The sequence below is a fragment of the Carcharhinus amblyrhynchos genome, chromosome 31 (genome assembly GCF_965287045.1).
Source record: "Carcharhinus amblyrhynchos chromosome 31, sCarAmb.v2.hapA, whole genome shotgun sequence".
In the NCBI taxonomy this organism is placed as follows: Eukaryota; Metazoa; Chordata; class Chondrichthyes; order Carcharhiniformes; family Carcharhinidae; genus Carcharhinus; species Carcharhinus amblyrhynchos.
Window position 1 is genome coordinate 18505468 of NC_137354.1, and position 27375 is coordinate 18532842.

The following is a 27375-nucleotide window of genomic DNA, read 5'->3' on the forward strand; positions in this document are numbered from 1 at the left end:
TCCCACATGTTCTCTCCCACAAGCTCTCCCCCACATGTTCTCTCCCACATGCTGTCTCCCACACTCTCTCTCGCACACACTCTCTCCCACATGCTTGCTCCCAGACACTCTCTCCCACATGCTCTCTCCCCCACATGTTCTCTCCCACATGCTCTCTCCCACACTCTCTCTCCCACACACTCTCCCACATGCTTGCTCCCAGACACTGTCTCCCACACACTTTCTCATGCACTGTCTCACACACTGTCTCATGCGCTCTCTCTCCCACACGCTCTCCTACAAGCTTTCCCATACGCTCTCTCACACGCTGCCCCACACATGGTCTGTCATGCACTCACACACTCTCTCATTCTCACACACTCTCTCATGCACTCTCTCCCACACAGTCTCTCACACTTTATCACACACCTCTCTCTCATGTGCTGTCTCCCACACGCTCTCATGCACGCTTTCACACACTGTCTCACACTGCTCCCGTGTGCTCTCCCAGCACTCTTCCTCACACACTCTGTCCCACAGATGCTGTCCTACACGCTCTCACACACACACCCACACACATACAGTCTTTCACACACACTGTGTCTCTCATACATTCTGTCTCACACTCTGTCATACGTACTCTCATACTCTCACATTTTTTCACACTCTCACATGCTTTCACACACACCTCTTACACACATCTTTTCTCACATACACATTCTGTCACATACATGCTCTCATACTCTCACACACTCTCACACTCTCTCACACTTTTTCACACACCCTCATACGTTCTTACATAAAAATTCTCTCAGACACACCTTATCTCATGTTCTCACACACACATTCTCTCTCTCACACTCACACTGTCACACACATGTTCACTCTCACACACTCTCATACTCTCTCACGCACACATTCTCAAACACAAGTTCTCTCACACATACTCACACTCTCTCACACTCACACACTTTCTCACACTCTCACACATACGTTCTCTCAAACACACACACATTCTCTCTTTCTCACTCTTTCACACATGTTGCCTCATACTCTCTCTCACAACTTTCACGCACACATTCCTTCACACGTTTCCTATCTCTAAGCTCTGAACTCACTGCCGCTGACTTTTGCTGCTCCTCCAATCTCAGTTTGTTTCTAGTGAGTCTATCAGCAGCAGACATGGGAAAGAATCAGCCTGTGATTGGAGGAGCAGCCCTATGCATATTCTTCTATTCAAACTTGCATGCTTGCCTTGCCTTTTATAGACTGGCTCCAGGAGCTGCTTAGAGGAGCTTCCAGGGTCACATTTAACTCTGGGGCTCCACATTGGACAAACCCGAGCTAAAGCACACTGATATTGTGGCAAAAGGGCTTTCAACCAAGTCCATGAGGGAAATAGCATGGTGAACATTTAGTATTTCAGCAAAGCAACTTACTTTGTTTTTCTTTATTCTTTCATGGAATGTGGGCACCATTGGCAAGGCCAGCATTTACTGTCACCTCCTAATTGCTCTTGGGCAGAATTCTCAGCCTTTGCAGAGGGCAATTAAGAGTCAACCACATTGCTGTAGGTCCGGAGTCACATGTAGGCCAGACCAGGATAAGGACAGCAGATTTCCTTCCTAAAGACATTAATGAACCAGATGGGTTTGTATGGCAATCAATGATAGCTGCCATAAGACATGGTCACCGGGACTGAGACTAGCTTTATATTCCAGATTTACTAATTGAATTTAAATTCCATATGTATAAGAGCTAATATAGAGATTGAAAGGAATATGGAAAAGTTTGACAATGCAGGAAACTATCATAAACAAAGATTGAGGGAAAGAGTCAATGGGTGGGATTCTCTGGTCTTGTCCATGATGGGACCCTTCATGAGCGAGTATAGAAAATTTGGCATTCCTGCCAAAATCGCAATTGAGGATAGAAAATTTCAGCCAATGGCAAATAGAGTGACAGAGAGAAATAAATTGAATGGAAGACAGGCTGAAAAGCAAGAAAGAGATTGACATGGAAAAAAGCTGAGGAAGAGGAATGAAGGACATTTGCAGGAACGGAGGAACATTTTTTTAGTAGTCTCTGAGCAGTGCCACAGGCGATTAACTGGCATTATTTAAATTATGTTTATTTAGGAGTGATTGCAAAGCAATAAATTCTTCATTCAGTGTAGGCAAATTATTTTTGATGAGATTTCTGTGCTGTAATGACTCCTGGCTCTCTATAAACTGCATATCACGGAATTGCTACTGTGTAGAAAGAGGCCATTTGGTCCATCATGTCTGTACGGACTCTCTGAATGAACATTTCACTTAGTGCCGTTCTCCCTCCATCTTCCCATAATCCAGCAAGCTCTCCCTCTTCAGATAACAGCCTATTTCCTTGCTGATCGCTTTGGTCAAACCTGCCTCCACTATATGTTCAGGCAGTGCATACCAGATTTTAACTGCTCCCTCATTTAAAAGCTTTTTGTCATATTATCTCTGGTTCTTTTGCCAATTAGTTGTTTTGTTATTTTAAATTGTGGCTTCTCGTTCTCGATTCTTTAACACGTGGGAACAGCTTCTCCTTATCTATCCCACTCATGATTTTGAATACCTTTATCAAACCTTTCAGGGAATGAATCAGAGGATCCTGACAGTGCAGAAGAAGGCCACCTAGCCTATCGAGTCTCCAAAGAGCATCCTATCCAGACCCACCCGCATAATCCAGCACATTCATCATAGTTAATCCATTTAATCTACACACCAAGGGGCAATTTAGCATGGCCAGTCCACCTAACCTGCATGTCTTTGGACTATGGGAGAAAATCAGTGCATCGGGAGGAAAGCCATGCAGACATAAGGAGAACATGCAAACTCCACACAGACAGTCACCCAAGGTCAGATTCGAACCTGGGTCCCCGGTGCAGTGAGGCAGCAGTGCTAACCATTGTGCCACCGTGTCACCCTTCTAACAGCCTTCTTTTCTCCAAGTAAAACAGTTCATAAGTTTTTTTCTTATTTTGTGTTTTAATACTTTTCTGTTAAGAGCCACTTTCAATCTTTGCCCTAAAGTGCGTTCAGTGTCAATCTAAGATGATGTTCGTGCCATATGATGCATGACTATGATGTAATTACAACAAGTTTATTAAAAGCCGGTTTGCATGTCGATTACAAAGAATTGCTAGCATACAGTATATAATTCCATTTCATAAATATTTATATATATATTTAATGATGAACTTCAAAATAGCCACGCACAGATAGTGTTTACATTAGGATAATATTTGAACAAGTCTATGCAAACGTAATTGCAACAGATTACTTATACTTGTTGCATAATGTTGTTATACTTGTTGTCCTATAATGCACCAGTCAGCCTATTTTCTGGACTTCAATTTTATTTTTCTTCAAATGTGATGTAGTGTTTTCCCACTACAGGGCATTACAAAACAAAATGTCTGAGCCAGAATCTTACCACTGTTCACGCCAGTGGGATTTTCCCATCCTGCTGCAGTGAATGGAGATTTGACTGCTAAATTGTCCAACCTCGCCGCAGCAGGCGTGTAGAATGAACTGCCAGTAAGATCACACCCCTGGTGTTTAAAGATGACCTTTCATGAACTCAAGACTTCTCAGAGTTCTTTACAATCCATTAGATAGTTGTGAAGTATAGCCACTTTACTATACTAGTAAAGTGTATAGATTTTACTATACACTAGATTTAACATGGCAGCCAATGTCTGCTATGTAAAGTCCCGTAGCCAGCACCAAGATAATGATGAGATAATGAGATGTGTGTTCTGAGGGGGCTTGACAGGATAGATGTTGGGAGGTTTCTTCTCCCCAGATGGGGAGTCTAGAATAGAAGCCATCAGCTCCAGATAAGAGGTTGATCATTTAAGACTTTATGTGGAGAATTTTCTTCACTCAGAGAATTACAAATCTTTGGAATTCTGTACCCCTGAGTGCTGTGGATGGATGCACAGTCGTTGAGTATATTCGAGGCCAGGGTCAATGGATTTATGGACTCGCGGGGGGGGGGCGTCAAGGGATATGGGAATCGGGTGGGAAAGCAGAGCTGAGGTTGAAGACCAGCCAGGGTCTTATTGAATGACAGAGCAGGCTCAAGTGCTCCTTCTCCTGTTCCTTATATGATGCTGGCTCAAGAAATTGCAGAAAACCTGCACTATTCTTCAAAGAGTGCCATGAATCTTTTACATCCGTCTGAGAAGACAGAAGGTTTAATGTCTCATTCAAAAGATGACAGACCTGGCAGCACAGCACATTGTCAGTAATTGTGTAGTGCAGGCTAATGCATAATTATATTGACTGTACATTTCTTTCAGATCTGGAAGCGTTAGAAACCATTGGATTGAAATATATTCTTTTGTTGAACAGCTGGCTGAGAAATTTTTAAGGTATCATCACATGTATTTAACATAATTGCTGTCAAGCCTAATAGTTAATTTATTCAAAGCACCCTCCACTAATAATTGACTTTTTTTTCAGCCCTCAGTTACGAATGTCTTTTATCGTGTTCTCTACAAGAAGTACAACCTTAATGAGCTTAACTGCAAATCGGTGAGTCTTGTTATGGAGCACTCAAATGTAGAAAGGTACAGATTGTGAATGTTTTTGTTACAACAGGCCATTTTCTTTGACTGAAAGATCTTCACTGCTGGCCTTGTGAAATTGAAAAATAACTCGCCCACAATTACTCACTGTTTCGACGGTTCATCTGAATAACAAAAATGCAGGGGTAAAAGTTAAACATCCCCAGTGATTTCCTATTATTGTTTAAACTAAAGTAATTGTATTTTATTCAAAGGGAAACCATTCGAAAAGGTCTTCAAACCCTTCGGACTGAAGTGCCTGGAGGGGATACATTCATGCACGAGGGCTTCAGAAAGGTATAACATTCAGCACAAATTTTGTTGTTTGGAATGATTTTTTTTAAATCACATAGATTCAGTCAGTAAGCCATATTGCTTAAGTTTCACGTTAATTTTATCTAGTAACTGTGTTTCATTTAAACTTGCTACAGGCAACTGAACAGATTTATCATGAAAACTATTCAGGTAGGCATCAGCCTTGTTTCTTGGTGGCCATATTTGATCCAAACTCTTGTGTTTAAACCCCAATGTGGCATTCTAAGTAGCTCTATAACTTTCCATGGCTCCAGCTACTTTCCCGCCACATCCCTACCTCCCAAACTTCCCAGTTCTCTGACTCAAGCCTCCGGTGCATCCTCCCTCCTCTCAGCTCATTGTTGGCAACATGGTTGGGCCTTTGGTAACCCAGGCCCGAGGTTCAATTTCTTCCCTAAACCTCTGCACCTCTCCATTCACTCTCCTACTCTAACGCATTCTTGCTGTGTACCTCTTTAACGAAGCTTTTGATCACCCATTCTAGAATTTTGTTCTATCCTCTGAGCCTATTTTATTTCCTTCCTCCTCTGTGATGCAGCTTAGCAGGCGCTACATCAATGTAAGTTGTTCCTGTTGTCAATGTCAATTTTTTGCTTTTATTATGTTGCTATGACATGTTAGATATAGGAAACTCCACCAATCTTTAGTATGATTTTAACACCGCCAGCCTTACTTAAAATAATTCCAACTGGTTCACACAACAACCAACTACAGTCGCCCCGAGGGTAATTCAAACTCAAGTTAATTAACCCATTTTCAAAAGTTATTTGGTACAGATCCTCTACCAGGGTTTCATTGCATACTTACTCCTCAGAAAAGTAATTTGTTTTCTTTTTAGGGTCTACGTACCCGATATTAAATTTTCTTTCTAGCTTCCCTTTCTCCGGCCTCAGTAAACCATCAGATACGACAGTAAAGCAAACAAATGGCCTGTTCCCAGAGCTAGGCCTGTACTCTGCAGTTGCCAGAAGGCATAGCGATAGCTCAGTGATAGCTCATGCTCTGTTTCCTTTCTCCTCATTGCAGAGAAATAGTGGGCTTTGTTTGCCACTTCCATGCACAATGCAGCTTAAATTAGGAACTCAGTAAAGTAGTGAAAAGTGATTGGTCTGTATTCACAGGTATGGCTTATGCAATTTATGACCTTATTTAATGTTCAAAGCAGGGGCTTACTTCCTTCAATATTCATTCATGAGACATGGGCATTGCTGGCTTGCCAGCATTTATTGCTCATCCTTAGTTGCCTGTCAAAATACCAAAAGGTTTGACTTGTGACTAAGAAGTGCCACTATTTGGTTCTGGTACAGATCTGTACATGCTGACTTTATAGACAATAATTTATATCTCCCCTGTGTTTGGGACTCTGCATTTGTCTCCAGCAGCAGTGCTGTATTTGTCAACTTGCAACGCAATCTTTAACCACAGCATTGGAAATGACAGTTGTCAAGTGTAATATTCCCACCCTGCACCCACTGTCAAACATAGACATGGGTTTCAGCCATAGTGTAGCAAGTGAAGCTGTGAATTCTAACTCTCCAGCAATCTCTTCCCCCATTTTCTCTCTCAATCCCAGTCTGTTGCTCCCCTCCTTCTAATGCACTGGTCTTGTTTAAAATATTATCTAACTTCATGTTATCACCCTCGCAAGTTACAATGTTTGAGAAAACATTCTGATTTACATTCCAAAGACTAATTAAAATAATTTAATTCCCAGTCTCCCGCTACACGATTATGTTAGTGCGCCGTTGTGGCAGCGCATGAAACAGTCAGTATGTATTAAAATCAATTTTGTGCTTTTCGGAATATCACCCATAAGTCATTGCAGCTCCCCAGAGAGCGGGAAATTTGATTTTAATGTGCGGTGACTTTTATACACGGTGCTGCCACTGCACATTAATGCAACGGCAAGCAGAACACCAACAGCAGAAATTATTTTAGTTAATTTACAGAATATAAACTAGAAACTTTTCTCCCGACAAAATGTATCAGAAGTAAGAGAAGTGATGATGCAAAGCTAGAGAACATTTTAGGTATCTTTGTACATTAGGGGCTGGTGTGTGTTGTGGCCTACATAGAAGACAGTCCTACTTATAAAGTGACCCATGTACAAGACGATTTTCTGCCCTCATTACCAAAGAAGAGCTACCCAAAAATCTATGGCCCACATATAAGACATGGGTCAACATTACATATGGTCCTATTCCTCCATTTCTCTGTCTGATATTCTCCTTGCTCAGAAACATAGAAACCAGAAACAGAAGTAGGCCATTCGGCCCTTTGAGCTTGCTCCGCCATTCATTTTGATCATGGCTGATTAAGGGTGAGGGGGAAGGGGGTATGGTCAAGGAGGGCAATATGAAAGAGGGCAAGAACTGAGGTGAAAAGAAATTTCTTCACCCAGAAAGTGGTGAATTTGTGGAATTCACTATCACAGAAAATAGTTGAGGCCAAAACGTTGCCTGATTTCAAGAAGAAATTAGCTTTTGGGGCTAAAGGGATCAAGAATTATGGGGGGAAGGGGGGAATCAGGATATTGAATTTGATGGTCAACCACGATTAAATGAAAGACAGAGCAAGCTCGAAGGGCTGAATGACCTACTTCTGCTTCTAATTTATCTGCTTCTATGTTTCTGAACAAGGAGAATATGAAACAGAGAAGTGGAGGGATAGGACCTGTGGTGCCTTTGTAATGTTGACCCATGCCTTATACGCAGGCCATAGATTTTTGGGTAGCTCCTCTTTGGTAATGAGGTCAGAAAATCATCTTGTACTTGGGTCACTTTAGATGTAGGAGTGAACAACGGTGAGCAAACCTTAATTTTGGAACAAGGCAGATTGAAGATTGAGCATTGAGTCCTTCTATAATTTTAGATGTGCATAAAATCACAACTCAGTTAAAATTCATTCAAGCTAATTCCTTGTAATTAATGAAGTTTTTTATTAAAGTTTATTTATTAGTATCACAGGTAGGCATACATTAATATTGCAGTGAAGTTACTATGAAAATTCCTAGTCACCACTCTCCACCACCTGTATGGGTACACTGAGGGAGAATTTAGCATGGCCAATGCACCTAACCAGTGTGTCTTTTGGAAGCTCAAGTTTGCCATTTCTGTCTATTATCATTAATTTTTCAAGGAAATTAATACATTGGTTCAGTAATTAGTTCACTTAGTACATTACCGCATCAAGATTATCCTAATGACAAGATTTCCTTCCCTCCCCTTGGGTCTCATTATTAGTCAATGGAATCACATACAGAAGATTTATAAGAGATAAGTGCGCCACTCTTCCATAACTTAGTTTGGGGCTGAGGCATTTGAGGCATTAAATGCTGTCAGAGTGCAGGATGGTAAGTTAGCCCATGCACATTCTGGCATTAACAATGCCATATACTGGGAAATATTAATGCTGATGTTGTAATTACAGGGATGCGAGCTGCTAGTGTCATCATTGCATTGACGGACGGGGAATTAATTAATAACTTATATGATCTTGCACAAATGGAAGTAAGTACTCATAAGCAGCACTGACTAAAATAAGTCTCTCTTTTATTTTTTGAAGTAACTAAACTTGGCAAACATGTTTTCTTTTACATAGGCTGAAAGGGCTAGGACTTTTGGAGCTACAATTTATTGTGTCGGTGTGAAAGATTTCAATGAAACTCAGGTATGCTTTGCACTCTTAAAAATTGGTTTAATTAATATGAAGTTTCCAAGATACTTTTTCAAACCTTGGAACTGGCATGACCAATGGCAGGCCCCAGAAACATTGTGGGGCTGGGAGGAATTGGATGGGGTAGATTAACATTGCCACTGTTTCCTGCCAACGTGCCTCAAGATCCATGTTCCTGATCATGCACATCCCATAATAATCATAATTGTGGGAATGTCCTGTGGGATAGACAGGCTGACTTGTCATTCCAAATGCATCCAAAGATCCAAAAGCAAATTGGTTTCCAACATTCACGGAACTCTGGTCAAGGATACTGAATTTAAGTTTGATAAGTCACAAGTAGGCTTACGTTAACACTGCAATGAAGTTATTGTGAAAACCCCCAGTCGCCAGTTCGGGTACACAGAGGAGGATTTAACATGGCCAATGTCTAACCAGCACGCCTTTCGGACTGTGGGAAGAAACCAGAGCACCCAGAGGAAACCCACGTGGACACGGGGAGAACGTGCAGACTCCACACAGGCAGTGACCCAAACCTGGAATCGAACGTGGGTTCTTGGTGTTCTGAGGCAGTAGTGTTAACCACTGTGTCACTATGCCACTCATGAAGATGTCAGTAAGAGCCAAGCAAAATAAATTGCCCCAATAAATCAATTCCAATCTGCAGAGATGAAACTGCAACGTTTAAATAGTTATCCCAGGCTGAGAATCGTGTGACAGCTGTATATGACTTTGTTAGCTGGTGACCTTTAGACCGCCTGCACCAAGATTTCTTGGTGTAACTGGGTGCTACAAGAAAGCTAACGTAATTTGAGGAAATCCATGCTCGCAATTGTTTTGAGTGGAATGGAGTTATGCTAATGAGTTTTTGAGAATCTCAGCAGACGTCTTGATGCAGCAGTGCAGAAGTCCTAGGAAATTATGGAGTAGCATGCAAAGCTACGTGGTTCTAAATTGCAAAAGAAATTAGGGGACTGTCTCATGAAAACTTCACCAAATTGAAATTGAATTGTCAGTACTTCTCATTCTGTTTTCTTTTAACCATAATCTTCTCTTTCTCTAGTTGGCAAAGATAGCTGATAGCATCGACCATGTTTTCCCAGTACAGGGTGGGTTTCAAGCATTAGGAAGTGTCATTGATTCGGTAAGTCCAAATCGGCATAGCACAGTGACTTTTAGACCAGTGGTACTCATATGCAGCGCTTAAGCAGTATATTGTTCTCCATTCACTAACTGAAGTGATTTTAAAGCATGAATGACCATTTTGTAAACATGTTTGTGGCTGAATTCTTTGGGAACCAAAGCATTCTTTGTCGTCTTTGTCTTAACAGATTCTTAAGAAATCTTGCATTGAAATTCTAGCAGCTGAGCCGTCAAGTGTCTGTGCAGGAGGTAGGTCTCAATTTCCAATGTAAGCCAAAGCATCATTAAACGATAAAGATCAAGGGTGATAGAGAATTAAAGAAGAAAATTTTAATGCAGTGGTCAAGATGGGCAGCATGGTGGCATAGTGGTTAACATTGCTGCCTCACAGCACCGGGAACCCGGGTGCAATTCCCGGCTTGGGTCACTGTCTGTGCAGAGTCTGCACATTCTCCCTGTGTCTGCATGGGTTTCCTCCACAAGTCCGAAAGCCGTGCTGGTTAGGTGGATTGGCCATGCTAAATTCTCCCTCTGCGTACCCGAACAGGTGTAGGAGTGTGGCAACTAGGGGATATTCACAGTAATTTCATTGCAGTGTTAATGTAAGCCTACTTGTGACCCTAATAAATAAACTTTTAAACTTAAAACATCTTGTGGGGAAGCAATCTTTGCATCTTTCATTCAATTACATTTGCTAATTGAGCTCTGAATTGAAAAGCTCACAAGAATCAAAGTGATACACACACATCTACAATTTATGAAGTTCACACTTAATCAACTTCTGATTGCTTTATAACCAGAGTTCTCTTAAAAGCGTTCAGCTGTAAACTTAACACAAAGCACATAAATTAGCTCATGTCGAAAGGGTGTTCATAGATTGTGTATTAGTAGATCCATCAACACAAAGTTGTGGATTGTAAGGAATGTTAGAGATGTTCGTATTGCAAATCCACAACCTTTTGTGTCAAGGCACAACTAAATAGTTGAATTTAAAAAATCACCATCTATTAATGCCTATCTACCTGGTTAGCATTCACGCTTACATTTTCATCTCCTTTAAAAAGGGACACAAATGTCTAACTAACCACTAACATTAAATATTAACTTTGCTTGGTACTTCCTGAATGTACAACTTTTCAAAAAGCTTTAAGATCACTTTATGTCTCAGTCATAACTTGAATAAAAACATGATTAAGTACCTCGCAATAATTTAGAAATTTGGGGCTCCATTTAGAAGATGAGTTTGCAATGTTGGAAAACAAGGCAAAAACTATGGAGCCAGCTGATCAGGCTAAAATCCAAGATTCCTCTCTAAGCGGAGTGCATGCAATAACTATTCTTGTTCTGAAATCTGGAAGTGTTCCACTAATTTATCAAGACAAACTTTACATTGCAGCATGCAGTAAGACAGCAATGGAAATATCAATTCTTAATGCAGTGACTTGATTTGATTTATTATTGTCACATGTACTGGGATACAGTGAAAAGTATTGTTCCTTGCACGCTATATAGACAAAACATACTGTTCATAAAATACATAGGGGAAAAGGAAACAAATAGAATGCAAACAGTTACGGGTAAGGTGAAGAAAAAGATCCAACTTAATATATAGTAGGACCATTCAATAGTCTGATGACAGCAGAGAAAAAGCTGTTCTTGAATAGAAATTGAAATAAAAATTAAACTAAATTACATAGGAATTGAAATAAAATTATTTTTCACTGTACCACATTTTGTGTTGGAAGTTTCATACTGAAACTGGTGCACTTACCTGCCACAATAGATATAACAGGAAATCTAGAAGGGTGAAAATGCCACACCAGTTTTAAGAATATTGCCAAGCATAAGATGCATAAAGCACATTTAGCCCACCAATCCCATTCCTTCTGAAGACTGCTGTACAGTCTACAATCACTGAGGCAATAATATAAAGGGGGTGCTGGTGAATCAGGATGATGTAAAATAGGCTGACATTTCACTGTCACCCACTTTCCGTTATTGCCAAAGACAAATTGTACTTCATATTCTCTGGCTAATTTAGTCGAAACCAAGTTCCCTTTATCGCTCTAAGGTAAATAGCAAAAACTATGTGAAAAAAATGTGAGCGATTGCTTTTCACGGCATGACATTTTGATAGAACAGTATTTCATGAATCCTTGTATTCTAGACAGCACTTAATCTTCTCCACCTATCCCCATAACCTTTAGCCCACTCCTAATGGTGAGTAATTTATCTCAGTGGAACAAAGTCTCACTAAATGTAACCAGAGAATAATTCTGATAAAAACAGCTGGCTGAGTTAACTTATTAAAAATAGTCGAAAAGTGAATAATGGGGAGGAAAACAATATTTTGATAATTGATAACTAAATTAAAAACTGGAGCAATGCTAACTTGGTAACTCAAAACTTATATAAGCCTCACAGCACCAGGCACCCGTGTTCGATTTCTGGCTTGGGTGGCTGTGCACAGTGTCCCCATGTTTGTGTGAATTTCTGCTGGTGCAATGGTTTCCTCCCACAGTCCGAAGGACATGCTGGTTTGGTGCATTGGCCACGCTAAATTCTCCCTCAGTGTACCCAAACAGGTGCCAGAGTGTGGCAACTCGAGGGTTTTCACAGTAACTTCATCGCAGCATTAATGTAAGCCTTGCTTGTGACCAATAAATAAACTTTAAAACTTAATTAAACTCATACCGAACCAAATTAAATATTCTAATTAAATGTAGTTCATAAGCATGTTTTAAATATTTTAATAATATTGATCAAAATATAGGCATAATTATGTAGTAGATAAACCTAACCTACCCATGGAAAAATTGACAACAGATTGGGTTTAACACACTTCTTAATCTTCACTGATATCAATCAATTTTCTGTGTTTCCTGGCTGAAAACGTTAAAATTATCCCTATAACATTTTTACAAAACTAAATGAGCCAGTCTTTGATCATATATGATAACTTAACACTTAATTGTCAAAGGTCAAAAATTAAAGCATCGGATTGTGTATTTTGTTTCAGGTTATGTGTTGCACATATATTTTGTTTGTGAAATATATATTGTAGGCTCTCATGTCCCCCAAATAATTTAACTAAAATTAATCCCACCAATTACATGAACATCTTTCAGTATTAAGTTGCTATATTGGTTTTCAGTAATATTTACTCTTTGACAAACTACTGTGGGAATGCTGCACTAAAATGAAAATATTGAAAACTATCGTTTTGAATCCATCCATTGGATTGTGCAAATGAAGAAATAACTCATTGGTCCTATATATTTCCCCAATTTTAATTTAAAAATGAGAAGAACATCAGTGCCCATGTTATAAAGTGAAATGCATGTACATTTTGAAAACCATATGAAACAATATTTAATGAATAAAAAGATTCTGCAATTAATGTTATCTGCCTTATTTGTTATTCTATATAAATAAGGGCATCTTGAAATGAAATCCTTGCAGGTCTTCTCAAGACTGTACTGTAAAGTACTATCTAAATGTTTATCTAGTCCAATCTGTCAATATAGAGAGTGCACTGACAGAGTTGAAAAATAATAAAAAATGGCATCCCTGAATTGTGACAGACATGTGTGAAGATATCACTGTTTCTATAACATGCCACTTCATGCTTTCTGCCTGCATACTGATGGATTCATGAACAAAATTTGCATCCTACAATTCCTGATATAGAGCAACGCACTGCTATCTTAGTAATAAGGTTGATTTGAAATGACCAGGACATGCAGCCTGTAAACAGGCCATCAATTTGGAGTTGGAGGTGCATTGTATACAAGTTGACAGCATCATTGCTTTGATTATGCTCATGGTACATAGACATGATTGAAAGGTTTTGCTGGATGTGGCATCCTACTGGCCACGTCAACTACCAGGTGTGGATGCAAACAGTCAGCTTCTCATCAGAGTCACAAAAGCAGAGCCGACAGCACAGCCAGCGCGCACCAGCTTCAACCCACCATCTCGCTGCCAGCGCTGCCCGATTATTTCAGAGCTGACCTTTTTCCCTTCGCTATCTTGTCAAAATCGACAAATGTACAATCTGACAGTAACTAAGGAAGAAAAGGACTCGGTCACAGTCAGAACCTGAAATTAAATGGAATTAGCCATTTCGGCATTCAGCTTTCATATTAATCACGTATAGCTGGGCACAAGTAAGAATTTGATTCGTAAACTGGTCTGCAACTTTGAACACGAGAGGGAATTTATGTAAAATTGAACTGGAATCTTTATTGTGATGACATGTTATTAGAGATTTGAACTGGTTGCTAGCTGACAGAATGGAGGTTTTGTATTATACCTCAGCTGAAATGGCAAGTGGGACATGAGGAGAGCGGTAGATGTAAGCTATAATGACGTGATTAAACCCTGTGACATTAACAAGAGTACAGTTCACAGTTTTTATATTCACAGCTTTGTTTGCCTTGTGCCAGCCATTTCTGCATTGTGGTAATCATTATCATTGTTTACATCCTTTATAACCAACACCTTCTAAAAAAAAAATTTTGTGAAGAAGTAAAGAAAAGATGATCCTATTAATTCTGATACAGCTACAGAATAGTAATCACCACTTAATACCTGATGGTCCTGTGTTTTAATTACAGAATAAAGAAGGTTCAGTCTCAGGGAAGAATTAGAATAAGTGCTGCATTATATTAAATGTTACGGCAAATTCAATGCTTTGAAAATTGGTTTGTTTCCTTTTGAAAGGAAACTATTATGATAGATAGACACCAAAATGTCATTTTAAAACATGAGTGTGACCCAGGGGATGTTTCTCTTTAATTAGCCACCAGAGAAGGTAGAACAAAATCTTCATTATTAGCCAAAGTGTAGATGAACCTTGGCAGGAAATGGAAATTGACGGATAATTGAATGCCTAGATTTTTGGCTTTACATGTCTATGGTGTAACTGTACAGTAAACAGTGAGAAAGGACAAATATAATACGGATGACCAAATAAGCATCAAGTCATTTTGTTCAGTGAGAAACACACAAAATATAAATGACAATAGAAGTTGCGCAGTGAGGCAATGTCTCATGCACGTTTCCCCTACAAAACGTCTGGCAAATAACAAAATTGTGGATAAAGAACATTTCAATGCATTGTATTCACACAGTATTCAAAATGTACTATAAATTTTTTGCCTATCCTCCCTCACGTAAAATGGCACTGGAACCAAGCTGAACTCATACATCATACCTGAGACTGTGATAACACCAGTCTGGATTCCTAACTATTTATACACAGAACGGTGGATTTGTTTTTTAATGGCAGGGTTTTTATAAACATTTTTTTTCCTATTTTTGTTCAAGGAAGGAAAGGGCTTCCTGACTTAGTTCAAGTTTAAATTCTGCCCTGGTTCAGTGCAGCACATTTGCTTCTGAGCCACAAGATTGTGATGCTCTAATGCAGAACTGAGTGAGTGCTGCACTGCTCAAGGTGCTATCTTTCAGCTAAGACATTAAGCCAAGTCTCTGTTTGCCCTCTCGGGCAGACATAGAAGGCCTTGTGGTACCATTTCGAAGAAGAGCAGGGGAGTGCCTACTGATATCTTGGCTGATATTTATTCCATCTTTAAAACAGACTGTTTGGCCATTATCCTTTTCCTGTTCATGGTACCTTGATGTGTGCAATTTGGCTGCCACATTTTTTACATTACATCAATGACTACACTTTTTTTAAAAATCTCTTAATTGGGTATAAAGTGCCTTGGGATATCTTGAGATTTTCTTTTAGTATGAAAAGGCATTAGTGGGACAAACATACATTTCATTACATTTTGTCCATGATGATGAACTGCTTTTGTTGTCTCAATTCCCTCAAATACAACATTGATGGAGTACTATAGTAATGGCTTCTGATAGAATTCATTAAATTTGGTGCTAGATTTATAATTCAAATACAGAAGCACATTAACTCAGCTCCTGAACTTAACGTTGTGACTGAAATCGATGCTGTTGCATTCTGACGTAAAAAGAGATTTCTGCATATTGAGGGAAGTGTTTATATTGTATATAAAATCAGGATTGAGTTGCACTAACGATTTAGAACCTAAGAAATAGGAATGGGAATAACCTGTCCACTGTGTTCTGCCATTCAATTAGATCATTGGCCTCAACTCCACTTTCCTTCTGCCCACAATGCCCCCAGCCCCACAGGGAGAGGCATTGGTGTAGTGGTATTGTTACTGGGCTAGTAATCCAAAGACCCAGGCTAATGCCCTGGGGACCAATGTCGAAATCTCATGGTGGCAGATGTTGGAATTTAAATTCAATAACAATCTGGTATTAAAGGCCTAATGAGGACCATGAAAGCATTGTCGATTGTCGTTTAAAAAGAAACCCATCTGGTTCACTAATGTCCCTTTAGGGAAGGAAATCTGCCATCCTTACCTGGTCTGGCCTACAAATGACTCCAGAGCCACAGCAATATGGTTGACTCTTAAATGCCCTCTGAAACGGTGTAGGAAACCACTCAGTTCAAGGGCAATTAGGCATGGGCAATAGATGCTGTCACAGCCAGTGACTACTTCCCTTGAATGAATAAAAAACTTTGACTCCTTTGTAGATCAGAAGTAGATCTACCTCAGCCTTCCAGAGACATCAAAATGTTTAGAATTGCAGTTCTGTTGGGAGTGTAGTTGCTTGCTATGCGATCAACGCCTACTGATGATATCTACAAACAGTGTAGCAAGGCTCTGGTGGCTGATGCCAGGATTGTGTTAAGCCTCAAAACGCAATCACTGGAGATTGCTCTGATGCCCATTACTAAGGCTTTGCATAAAATGTTCAAGCTTAGCTTTGTAATTTTTAACGCCATTGTTACCTTGCAGATAGAATACAATCTACATCGTGTCTCAATATAACTGCCTATGTGTTATAAATTTAAGAAAAAAGAGTTTGTTATAAGCATTCATAATGTTTGTGTACTATTATGCTGTTATTACAGAATCGTATCAGGTTGTGGTAAGAGGTAATGGATTTTCCCGAGCTCGGAGTGCTGATCAAGTTCTTTGCAGCTTCAAGATAAATGACACAGAGATAATAAGTAAGTGCAGATACAAACTTATAACTTACCATCTTTGCTGTGATGTTTTTTATTACCAACATCTAATACTGTGTTTAGTCTCATGATTCAAGCCTGATCTTTGCTGAAATCGAGACCATGTCATTTTACTTGAATGCATTTGGACAAGATGGCAAGTAACATTTTCATAATAAGACAGGAAACAGCTATTGGCATTGCAGGGCTTCACATTTGTTACTTGCATGTGTCATGACATTGCAATATTGATGTATGGATGAAATAGTGTCATTTCTCCAATTACATTCTTCCCTGAAATTCTGGATTCATGGATCCCAGAAGAATCCCAAACTATAATCGGACTATCTTATAGGCTCCAATCTGAATGCACTTAATAATTGGGGCAACACTTAAAACCATCTTAAGCAATTGCTCATGTAATGAAGAGTACTATTTATTTGTTGCTAGAATACTGAAGTTTTGAATCTCAACTTGAAGGTCTTATTTCAAATTGTAGCTTTGACTGACATTTCCACTAAGGAATACTTTAGAGTCAAGTTTGCTAATCTTGGCAAGGTCATCTCAGGGTAGGAGGGAAATCTCTCCAGGGGTTTCCTTCCATACTGTTCAAGTGTACCTCCGGGCACGTCAGCTAAAGAGCAGCGTTGATGTAATCTACGGAAATATTGGTGGGCTGATCCTTTTTTTGCTTCCTAGTAAGAATAACAGGAATGAAAGGGGAAAATTCAGAAGTTTTCAAAATAAAATTTCTTGGGAAGTCTTTTTTTGTAATTTTATCAAGTTTATATTTTTATGGGATACAAATATGCTAGTTAAAATTCTTGTTTGGCCTGTACAATTTTACTGGGAATTTTTTTGAAGTTTTTCTTCGTAGCTTCAACATGTTTTCAAATTCTGTTACCGGGGACATGTGCAGTGCATTCCAGATCAAAACAGCTCCCTGTGTAGAAAATTTTTCCTCATGTCGTCTATTGTTCTTTTCTTAATTACTCTAAATCTGTAACCTGTGGTTACTGATTCTGCTGCCACTGAAAATGGTTTCCTCTTGTTTACTCTATCAAAACCATGTGTGGTTTTAAGTGCCTCTAATAAAACTGCCTTTTAACCTCTGCTGTTATAAGAAAAACAACCCCAGCTTCTCCAGTATCTCCATATAACTGAGGTCCCTTGTCCCTGACATCATTCTAGTATGGGCAGTGCGGTGGCACAGTGGTTAGCACTGCTGCCTCAGATGCCAGGGATCTGGGTTCGATTCCCAGCTTAGGTCACTCTCTGTATGGAGTTTGCTGAGTCTGTGTGGGTTTCCTCTGGGTATTGCAGTTTTGTCCCACAGTCCAAAGATGTGTGGATTAGGTGGATTGGCTGTGCTAAATTGCCCCTCAGTATTGAGGGACTAGCTGGGGTAAATATATGGGGATAGGGGCCTGGGTGGGATTGTGGGCAGTGCAGACTCGATGGGTTGAAGGTCTTCTTCTGCACTGTGGGATTCTATGATTAAATAAATCTCATCTGCAGCCATTTTAAGGCCTTATCATCCTTTCTAAAGTATGTCACCCAGACTCAGATACTGTACTCCAGATGGAGCTTAACCTCACCATTTTAAAATTTTAGTATTTTGCATCTTAACCCTCTTCAAAAAGTGAAGGGGTGAGATTTCCAACCCCTTCCACTAGCAGGATCTTCCAGTCCCACTGAAGGCGACATCCACACTTCCTGCCCCCCAACATCTGCATGATCTGTTTGGTGGCTAAGCAACAACAATTGCCATTGACTGCAGCGTAACTGGAAGATCCACCAGCGATCAACAGCGAGCTGCCTCCACCACCAGAAAACAAGCCGCGGGTTGGGAAGAATCCTGGCAAAGGATCACAGAATCATAGAATCCCTGCAGTACGGGAAGAGGCCATTCTGCCCACCGAGCCTGCACCGACTACAATCCCACACAGGCCCTGTCCCCATTACCCTATGTACTTACCCTGCTAATCCCCCTGACAGAAAGGAGCGATTTTAGCATGGCCAATCTACCTAACCACACATCTTTGGACTGTGGGAGGAAACCACTGTGTGAACTGTATGCAAACTCCAAGACCACAATTGAATCCAGGTCTGTGGAGCTGTGAGGCAATAGTACTAACCGCTGTGCCACCATCTAAATGTTTATTTAATAACCCTCTCAACTGGTATATACAGGTATCTGTGTCTGCTTAAGATTGCATTATTTAGTTTGTTTGCCTCTTGTCGTTCTTTCCTAACACTTCTCTAAATTTCATTTTCCTCGTGTACTGTTCTCATTATTTACTGGAATTATTGGCTGGAATTCTCTGATCATTTGCTGGTGGCAGGATTCCGTGGTCCTGCTAGCAGTGCACTCCTATCTGTGGTTTTCCTGGCAGCGCGGGGTGGTTCAATGAAAATGCCATCAACAGCGATGGGAGCAGAGAGTCCTTTGACCAGTGAACAATGCACTACCACCCACTGCTGAGAAACACACGACTGGGAGACCAGAGAATCTTGCGCGTCCTTTCCAAGTTTTGCGTCATCTGAGAGCCTTGAAATTATGCTCTCTATAGCTAAACATCTCAATCATTAACATCTATATCAAAATGTAGCCATTGAAAATCTGATTGCCTAATTGTACTGCAGTTCATAGCAGTGCAAGAAAGGAGGTGTTTGAATTTAGCAAGCATTGTCAGAGCAAACGTACAGGTTAAGTTTCATGCCACTTCAGCTTCACGCTGCCTGTAATAAAATTGCAGCTGAGGATGTGGCGCAAAGTTCTCAATATTAGCAGACTGCCCCACTAGCTCTTTGCTAAAACTAAAAATTTCAACTTCAGAGCTGTTGACCAGACATCCATGTGCATCTGGATGTATATGGCCAGGTTTCCACTGTGTCTGACCAGAGTGTATTGCAGAGACAGTGGCATTATAACTCTGTGCTGATAATCCACCCCATCGCAAGTAAATACTAGTGCAGCAAAATTGGACTATAAATCATAGAAAAGATTTTCTCTGTGACATATTTATGTTATTGATTAGGTGCAATCTATTAGTTCACCCAAAAAGGATTTTTATTAAAACTTTAATAAATTAAGCAGATCAGTCAGTCCAGCATTTTGTACTGGACAAAGTTTACATATTCCTGTGTTGAAAGAAGGAAATCTTTTCAGGTTGATCTTTGTTGGTGTCCTATGCCACCCAGTAAGAGCTGACTTGGCAGTGACTTGTGCACAAACCATTTCAGTATGTGTCCAAATAGAGAAGAACGCACTGGAGGAAAAAGAGAATTTAAGGAAAAAAGAGATGAAAACGTTGCCTAAGGTGTTAGTGTTTGGATGCTTGAATTGCATTGAAAAGGAAAGTCAGATGTTTTTGAGTATCAGAAATGATGGAAACAATCATCAAAATGTCGTGGGGTTTCATCTGGGCAACTGATGAAGCATTAAGAACATAAGAAATAGGAGCAGGAGTAGGCCATCTGGCCCTTCGAGCCTGCCCCGCCATTCAATAAGATCATGGCTGATCTGTCGTGGCTCAGTTCCACTTTCCGGCCCTCTCCCCATAACCCTTAATCCCCTCTCTTATCAAAAACCCATCAACCCGCTTCTTGAAAATATTTAGCGAGGCAGCCTCCACCACTTCAATGGGTAGAGAATTCCAGAGATTCACCACCCTTTGAGTGAAAAAGTTCCTCCTCAACTCCGTTCTAAAACATCCCCCCTTTATCTTGAGGCTGTGCCCCCTAGTCCACTGTCTTTTTTCAGTGGGAAGAGTCTCTCCACCTCTATCCTATCCATTCCATTCATCATCTTACACGGAAGTAAACTTATTAGCTTTTGATTTTAATTATACTATCATTCGTAATGCAAAAATGTATGCAAAGCAAAAGCAATGTATGTGAATGGAAACAATCCGTCACTTTAATTGCTTCACCATGATTTTAACCGCCTTGGTGCTAAACTCTGAAATTCCCTTCCCAAATCTCTCTGCCCCTTTTCTCCTCTCTTTTTAAGGTGTTTCTTAAAACTTGCTTCTTTGATGAAGCTTTTGTCATCTGTCCTGATAGATTCTCTGTGGCTGTGTCTTTATCATATTTGCAATTATTAGCTTTGAAACATTTATTACATTAAATGCACTATAGATGTTAGTTCATAGGCAGGATTTTATGGCCTCATTTGTCCCGAAACCTGAGGTCAACAGACCTTTCCATTGTCTGCCCCTCACTCGCCTTGATTTCCCTGATCAGTGGGGCGTTAAAATTCCGGCCAATGTTTTTCTTTATGCAGATAAAGCTTGGTGTTCCCTGGCTTCCTAATCAACAATTCTTCCCTCCTCTCTTTACCACCAAAAAAAATTTAACTGATCTCAGGCAGGATTTTCCAACCACACTCACCCCAACGCTGGAAAGTCCTGCCTGAGGTCAGTGGACCTTTGCATGGTCTATGTCCTGCCCGCTACGACTCCCACAGGGTGAGTGGGATGGGAAACTTCCGCTGCTCATTTGCTATTTGTGGGATCTTAATATGTGGAAATTGGTGGTTACATTTTCTTACATAATAACAATATCTATACTTTTAAAATAATTAATTGGAACATACTGAGGATATTATGACACACTAGATAAATATAACCTCTTTCTTGTAATAGGTGGATTGGGCAAAATCATTTTTATATTTATTTCTGTTATTATTTTATGTCCCACCAAATTTTGAATCTTGCTGAGAAAAGAGGCATTTTGTCAAAGCTTTTCGTCTTGCACTCAGCAGGACAATTGGGCAATGCCATGACCAATCAGAATCAAGTTGCTTGGTTTAAATTTCAAACAATGCTTGGTAGTCCCCATCAACCAGGGCATTCTTCAGGGGAACATCTCTACCAATCAGAGACAACTTGCCAACCAATCAGCACTCAGTATAAATTAGTTGTTTTCCCTTACATTGCTATTCTTGCAAAATGTTCTGTTGAGTGCAAGATGAAAAGTGCTGACAAAATGTCTCTTTTTGTGAGCAATACTCAAGTTCCGTACCACCAAATAACTAAATTTTGTTCAAAGTCCACTATTTCCATCATTGCACCATTTTGTGTTTTCTCAGGTAAATGTTCTTTTCTCATTGTGTTGAATCTTTTATCAGCAAAGATCAAAACATAGGATATAATTTAAAATTATACTCAAACTCATTTGTCTATCACTGAATGTAGAGTTAAGTGAAGTTGATGTTGTTAACATCAAGGCAACATTTGACTAGTGTAGAATCAAGGAACCCCAGTTCCTTAAAGCCAATGGAAATCAAATAGAAAATACTTTACTGGCTAGGAAAGTACCAAGCATAAACAAATTTGGTTGTTGGAAGCCTATCACCTCAGCCCTAGGAATTTCTCAGGGTAGCATTCTTAGCCCAACCATCTTCAGCTGCTTCATCAATGACCTTCCCTCCATCAGCTGTGTAAAACTTTATTTCAGCTACGTTTGGAATACTGCATGCAGTTCTGGTTGCTACACTACCAGGAGGATGTGGATGCTTTGGAGAGGATATAAACAAGGCTTATTAGGATGTTGCCTGGTCTAGATGGTTTTAGGTATGAGGAGAGGTTGGATAAAGTCAGATTGTTTTCACTGGAAAGACGGAGGCTGAGGGGCGACCTGATAGAAGTCTACAAAATTATGAGAGGCATAGATAGGGTGGATAATTGATGGCTTTTTCCCGGGGTGGAAGGGTTGACTACAAGAGGGCACAGTTTAAGGTGAGAGGTGATAAGTTTAGGAGAGATGTGCAAGGAAAGTTTTTCACACAGAGGATGGTGGGTGCCTGGAACGCAGTGCCAGTGGAGGTGGTGGAGGCAGGCACGTTAGCAACATTCAAGGCATATATTGATAGACACATGAATAGGATGTGAGTAAGGAGATAGAAACCGTGTATCAGCACGAGCTTGGTGGGCCTAAGGACCTGTTCCTATGCTGTATTGTCCATTATATAATCAGAAATGGGATGGTCTCAGATGATTGCACAGTACTCAATCCAGTTTAGAAGTCCGTCTCTCTACCACCAGTGTACTGTGGCTATAGTGTATACCCCATCTACCAGGTGGACCACAGACATCTTTGGGAGCACCTCCCAATCCTGTAAGCTCTACCACTTGGAGTGTCAATCGAATGACAAGGCAGTCGGCACATGAGAACACCACCATCTCCAAATTCCCTTTCAACATTGTTGGATTTAAAGTTTTGAAACTCCCTACCTAATAACAGTGTTGGTGTACCTTCAATAAGGTGGCTCACCACCTTCCCACGCACAGTCAAGGATGGGCAATAAATGCTGGTCACGTCAACAATGTTCACATCCTGTGAATGAACAATAGGAAAAATTCTTCCATGAACCGATACAATTGGAAAGAACATAATTTTTCTTTGCACAAGCAAACACTGCTTGATAAACTGAAGAGTTGTAACTTGATATAGTTTTATTAAGATAGCCGAAAAAATATATATAAGAAATAAGCATTTTAATCAGTGTTTAATCCATCGCCTAAGAGTAATGAGTAACTTTATTTTAAACAACCAAAAATGATTCTAAAAAACAAAAGAGAACCATTTAATAGTTTCATTGGTGTACAGTAGTCTGTTTCTTAGTACGTTAATTATTTCTTCCAGCTTTTAAAAGGTGTCCTTGTGCCTTAAAAATGTTTTAATTTTTAAAGCCTTCATGAAAGTCCAGACATAGGCACAATTAGCAGAAACGTGCGCCGGTGATTAATTTCATCTGGGAGTGTGGCTGACTTCATTAGCTGGGTTTAAAGCGCAATGATTTTAAAGCTCATTGAAAATATTGCACTGGATGTCATTTGTGCTTCAAATTCCTCAATCTTCTGTACTGGGTTAGCTGATCTTGGGTCAATTGCACTAAAAAGCCAGAAGACCTAGCAAACACTCCAGGCCACAATGTTCAGTCTTTCTACAGGAAAGTTTAAAGTTTATTTATTAGTGTCGCAAGTAGGCTGACGTTAACCCTGCAGTGAAGTTACTGTGAAAATCCTGTAGTCGCCACACTGTTCAGGTACACTGAGGGAGAATTTAGCCAATCCACCTAACCGGCACGTCTTTCAGACTGTGGGAGGAAACCCATACAGACATGGGAGAATGTGCAGACTCCACACAGACAGTGATCCAAGCTGGGAATCAAACCCAGGTTCCTGAAGCTGTGAGGCATCATGCTGAGTACATTATTGCCACCATTAATTGATCCTACATTTTATCCACTTAGCTGACTTATTTTACTGTATACTCTCTCCAATATTTACCATGCAATACAGTGAATGCTACCACACAATTCTTGCACAAGATCTTATGTGGCCTAAATTGCAACTTTAAATTTTGCTTCAGATTTAGAAGGAGATAATTGTATGTTGCAGACACATTCAGTTAATTAAATTTTAGAAGGTGTGGTTGGTTCCACTTACCTTGTCAAACCTGGTAAGATCATTACCTTTTTCCCTGCAATTGTTGCTATGTGTGGAGTAATTGAATGTCTCAGCCATCTCATGCTCCTGCTGTCCTGATGCTCTCTTTGTAGCATGATCTTGTGGACTCCAAACAAATATCAATGTTTAGCACTGCTGCCTCACAGTGCCAGGGATCTGGGTTCAATTCCTGACTTGGATCACTGTCTGTGTGGAGTTTGCAAGTTCCCCCTGTGTCTGCGTGGGTTTCCTCCAATGCTCCGATTTCCTCCCACAGTCCAAAGATGTGCAGATTAGGTGAATTGGCCCTGCTAAGTTCTTTCTCAGTGTGCCTGAACAGGGCTGTATGGGATTTTCACAGTACTTTCATCACAGTGTGAACATAAGCCTACTTGTGGCTCATAAACAAATAAACTTTATAAACTTCCTTTCTGTATACCTTAATTAAGAAACACGGGGTTTATTTTAATTCATTTATAGGATGTGGGCCAGCATTTATTTATTGCCCATCCCTAACTGCCCACCATTTCAGAGAGCATTTGAGAGTCAACTGCAATGTTGTGGATCTGGAGTAACATGTAGGCCAGACCAGGTAAGGGTGGCAGATTTTCTTTCCAAAAGGACAGTAGTGAATCAGATGGGTTTTTATGACAATCAACAATAGTTTCATGGTCATCATTTTAATTCCAGATTGATATTGAATTCAAGTATCACTATCTGCTGAGGTGGGATTTGACATAAAAACAGAGAATGCTTGAAAAACTGAGCAGGTCTGACAGCATCTGTGAAGGGAGAATAGAGGCAGTGTCTGGCTGACCCTTCATTAGAGCTGGTCCTGGGTGGGTGTTAATATCGATATTTCAGCTTTGATGAAGATTCATCCAGACTTGAAATGTTGGCTTTACTCTTTCTCCACAGATGCTGTCAGACTTGCTAAGTTTCTCCAGCATTTTCTGTTTTTTTTTCAGTTCCAGCATCCGCAGTATTATGCCCTTATCTTAGTGTTGGGATTTGAACCCGGGTCCCCAGATCTTGCCTGGGGCTCTCTGGATTACTAATCCAGCAACAATACCATTGTGCCACCACCTCCCCAGTATGCTCTTATGACTTCTGAAAAATTAATAGACAAATTTGAGGAGGGAAACCTACATATGTATCATGATGTGAGTTATCAATCTAAACCAATCTATACCAATCTGACGGCGCTATCTGCTATTGTTAAATCTAGTAAGAAGTCTCACAACACCAGGTTAAAGTCCAACAGGTTTATTTGGTAGCAAAAGCCACTAGCTTTCGGAGCGCTTGCTGCTCCTTCGTCAGATGAGTGAGATTTCAGTTCACAAACAGGGCATATGAAGACACAAACTCAATTTACAAAATAATGTTCTGTAAATTATTATTGTATTATTTTATTGTATTATTTCCATTATTTTGTAAATTGAGGTTATATGCCCTGTTTGTGAACTGAAATCCCACTCGCCTGATGAAGGAGCAGCAAGCACTCTGAAAGCTAGTGAATTTTGCTACCAAATAAACTTGTTGGACTTTAACCTGGTGTTGTGAGACTTCTTACTGCGTTTACCCCAGTCCAGCACTGGCATCTCCACATCATTGTGAAATCTAGACAGCAATGTTTAATAAAGTTCTGCACATTGTTTTAAGTGATAGTTTCCATATACTCAATTGGAAACTCATTGAGAAATGCCAAAGAAAGCTATGGAAAGGACTGCCTGACCCGTGAGCCCATTCCCAACAGTGGTATTGAGCAATCATCGACAGCATAACCGCTTGATGCTCTTGGGGCTCTAGCATTGGAACTGAACGCAAGTCTAAAACCTGAGTGGAAAATCTTAGCACAGGGCAGATGGCATAAAAGAGTCTGGGGTCATCTGATTAAGAAATTGGCTTGTTATTGAGAATTCATCAGTTTCTGTTTAACTTCAAGTGTGCATCTTGAATTGCATTCTCCTGAATGCCACGGCATGAAGATCTTATCTAAGTCCACTGCAGTAGAATTCTTTTGTGACCTTGGTCCCAGGAACCCCTCACACATGCCACATGCTAACCCCAACTCTATTCTTGCTTCTGAGATCCATGCCATGCCATTATCTGATCTAGCGGCTGCAAGTGTCCAATCATCAATCAAGTAATGCAACCTCTTTTTCTCTTGTCTCTTGGCCTGTTGTGGCAGGGCAGGCAACAGTCACGGGTTTATGAAAGCAGGAAATCAGAAGGGAACATTGATGCGAAGGAAGGGGGCTAAAGTGAGAAACAAGAGGTCTGTGGTCACACCATCAACATCATGCTAGATAGCAGGATAATTTTGTATTGGGCTTTGAGAAGGAGCATCACTTTCAAAATCCTGAACAATGTTGGATGCGATGGGCTCCATTAAAACTGACATCATGTTGCCGAGAGCCATCTTCTTCATTGGACTGAGGATGATGTCTTTCTCCCCTGCTTGTTCTGCTCAGCTTTCTATTGAGTGCCACCTTTTTTTGCAAGTGAGAGAGAGAGTATTTGGGTTATGTGTCTGCTGTCGCTGAATGCTGGGGATATGTAGAGGCAGGGAGAGGTGGATGTGAAGCTGTTAACATTGGTAGGTGTGTGAGGGTGAGCTGGAGTATCTGGATGACAGGTGTTTGTCACGAGTGACCAGGAATGATGCAGTGTGGTACAAAGAGCAGCATTGGTGGAGGTTGGTGATGTATTGGCTAGGAGATTTCATCTGAAGATGCATTTGCTGATCCTGACAGACTTGAAGTCATTAGGCTTCTTATAATATTGCTTCCAGGGCCTGAGGCCCGATGTTGACTTCCATTGACACCTTCTCCCATTCCCCTGCAGGGCCATGGCCTCTCTCCTCCTGCCCAACTCAGTCACTAATGCCTCTAGTGCAACAGCCATCACCCAATATTTGACCTGGTGCTTTAGTTTCCATGCTTTAAATTCCAGCGATTTTGTTCCCTTTGAGAGGGACAGGCTATCTTTAAGAGCAAGCTGCCTATGTAACACAATAGTGATTGTCCCAAAGCTCTTGGCAGAGCCAAGTACTGGAACAGAGAAGCCCAGCAGCGAGGAACTCTTTTATCCTCATACCCTCAGTAGTGAAATGAGTTTGGAGCACCAAATTTGTATGCTGCCCA

At 40.4% G+C, this 27375-nt stretch overlaps 1 protein-coding gene across 1 annotated transcript in view; it reads left to right on the top strand.

The window, feature by feature from the left end:
* The window catches only part of antxr1d (ANTXR cell adhesion molecule 1d), a 96180-nt gene that overhangs the window by 15229 nt on the left and 53576 nt on the right, over positions 1-27375 (top strand). Inside the window, exons 2-10 of the mRNA XM_080215556.1 lie at positions 4313-4384; positions 4476-4547; positions 4795-4876; positions 5011-5044; positions 8324-8403; positions 8495-8563; positions 9633-9713; positions 9901-9961; positions 16680-16778. Coding sequence (XP_080071682.1) covers positions 4313-4384; positions 4476-4547; positions 4795-4876; positions 5011-5044; positions 8324-8403; positions 8495-8563; positions 9633-9713; positions 9901-9961; positions 16680-16778 — 650 coding nt within the window. The remainder of the gene's footprint in view (positions 1-4312; positions 4385-4475; positions 4548-4794; positions 4877-5010; positions 5045-8323; positions 8404-8494; positions 8564-9632; positions 9714-9900; positions 9962-16679; positions 16779-27375) is intronic.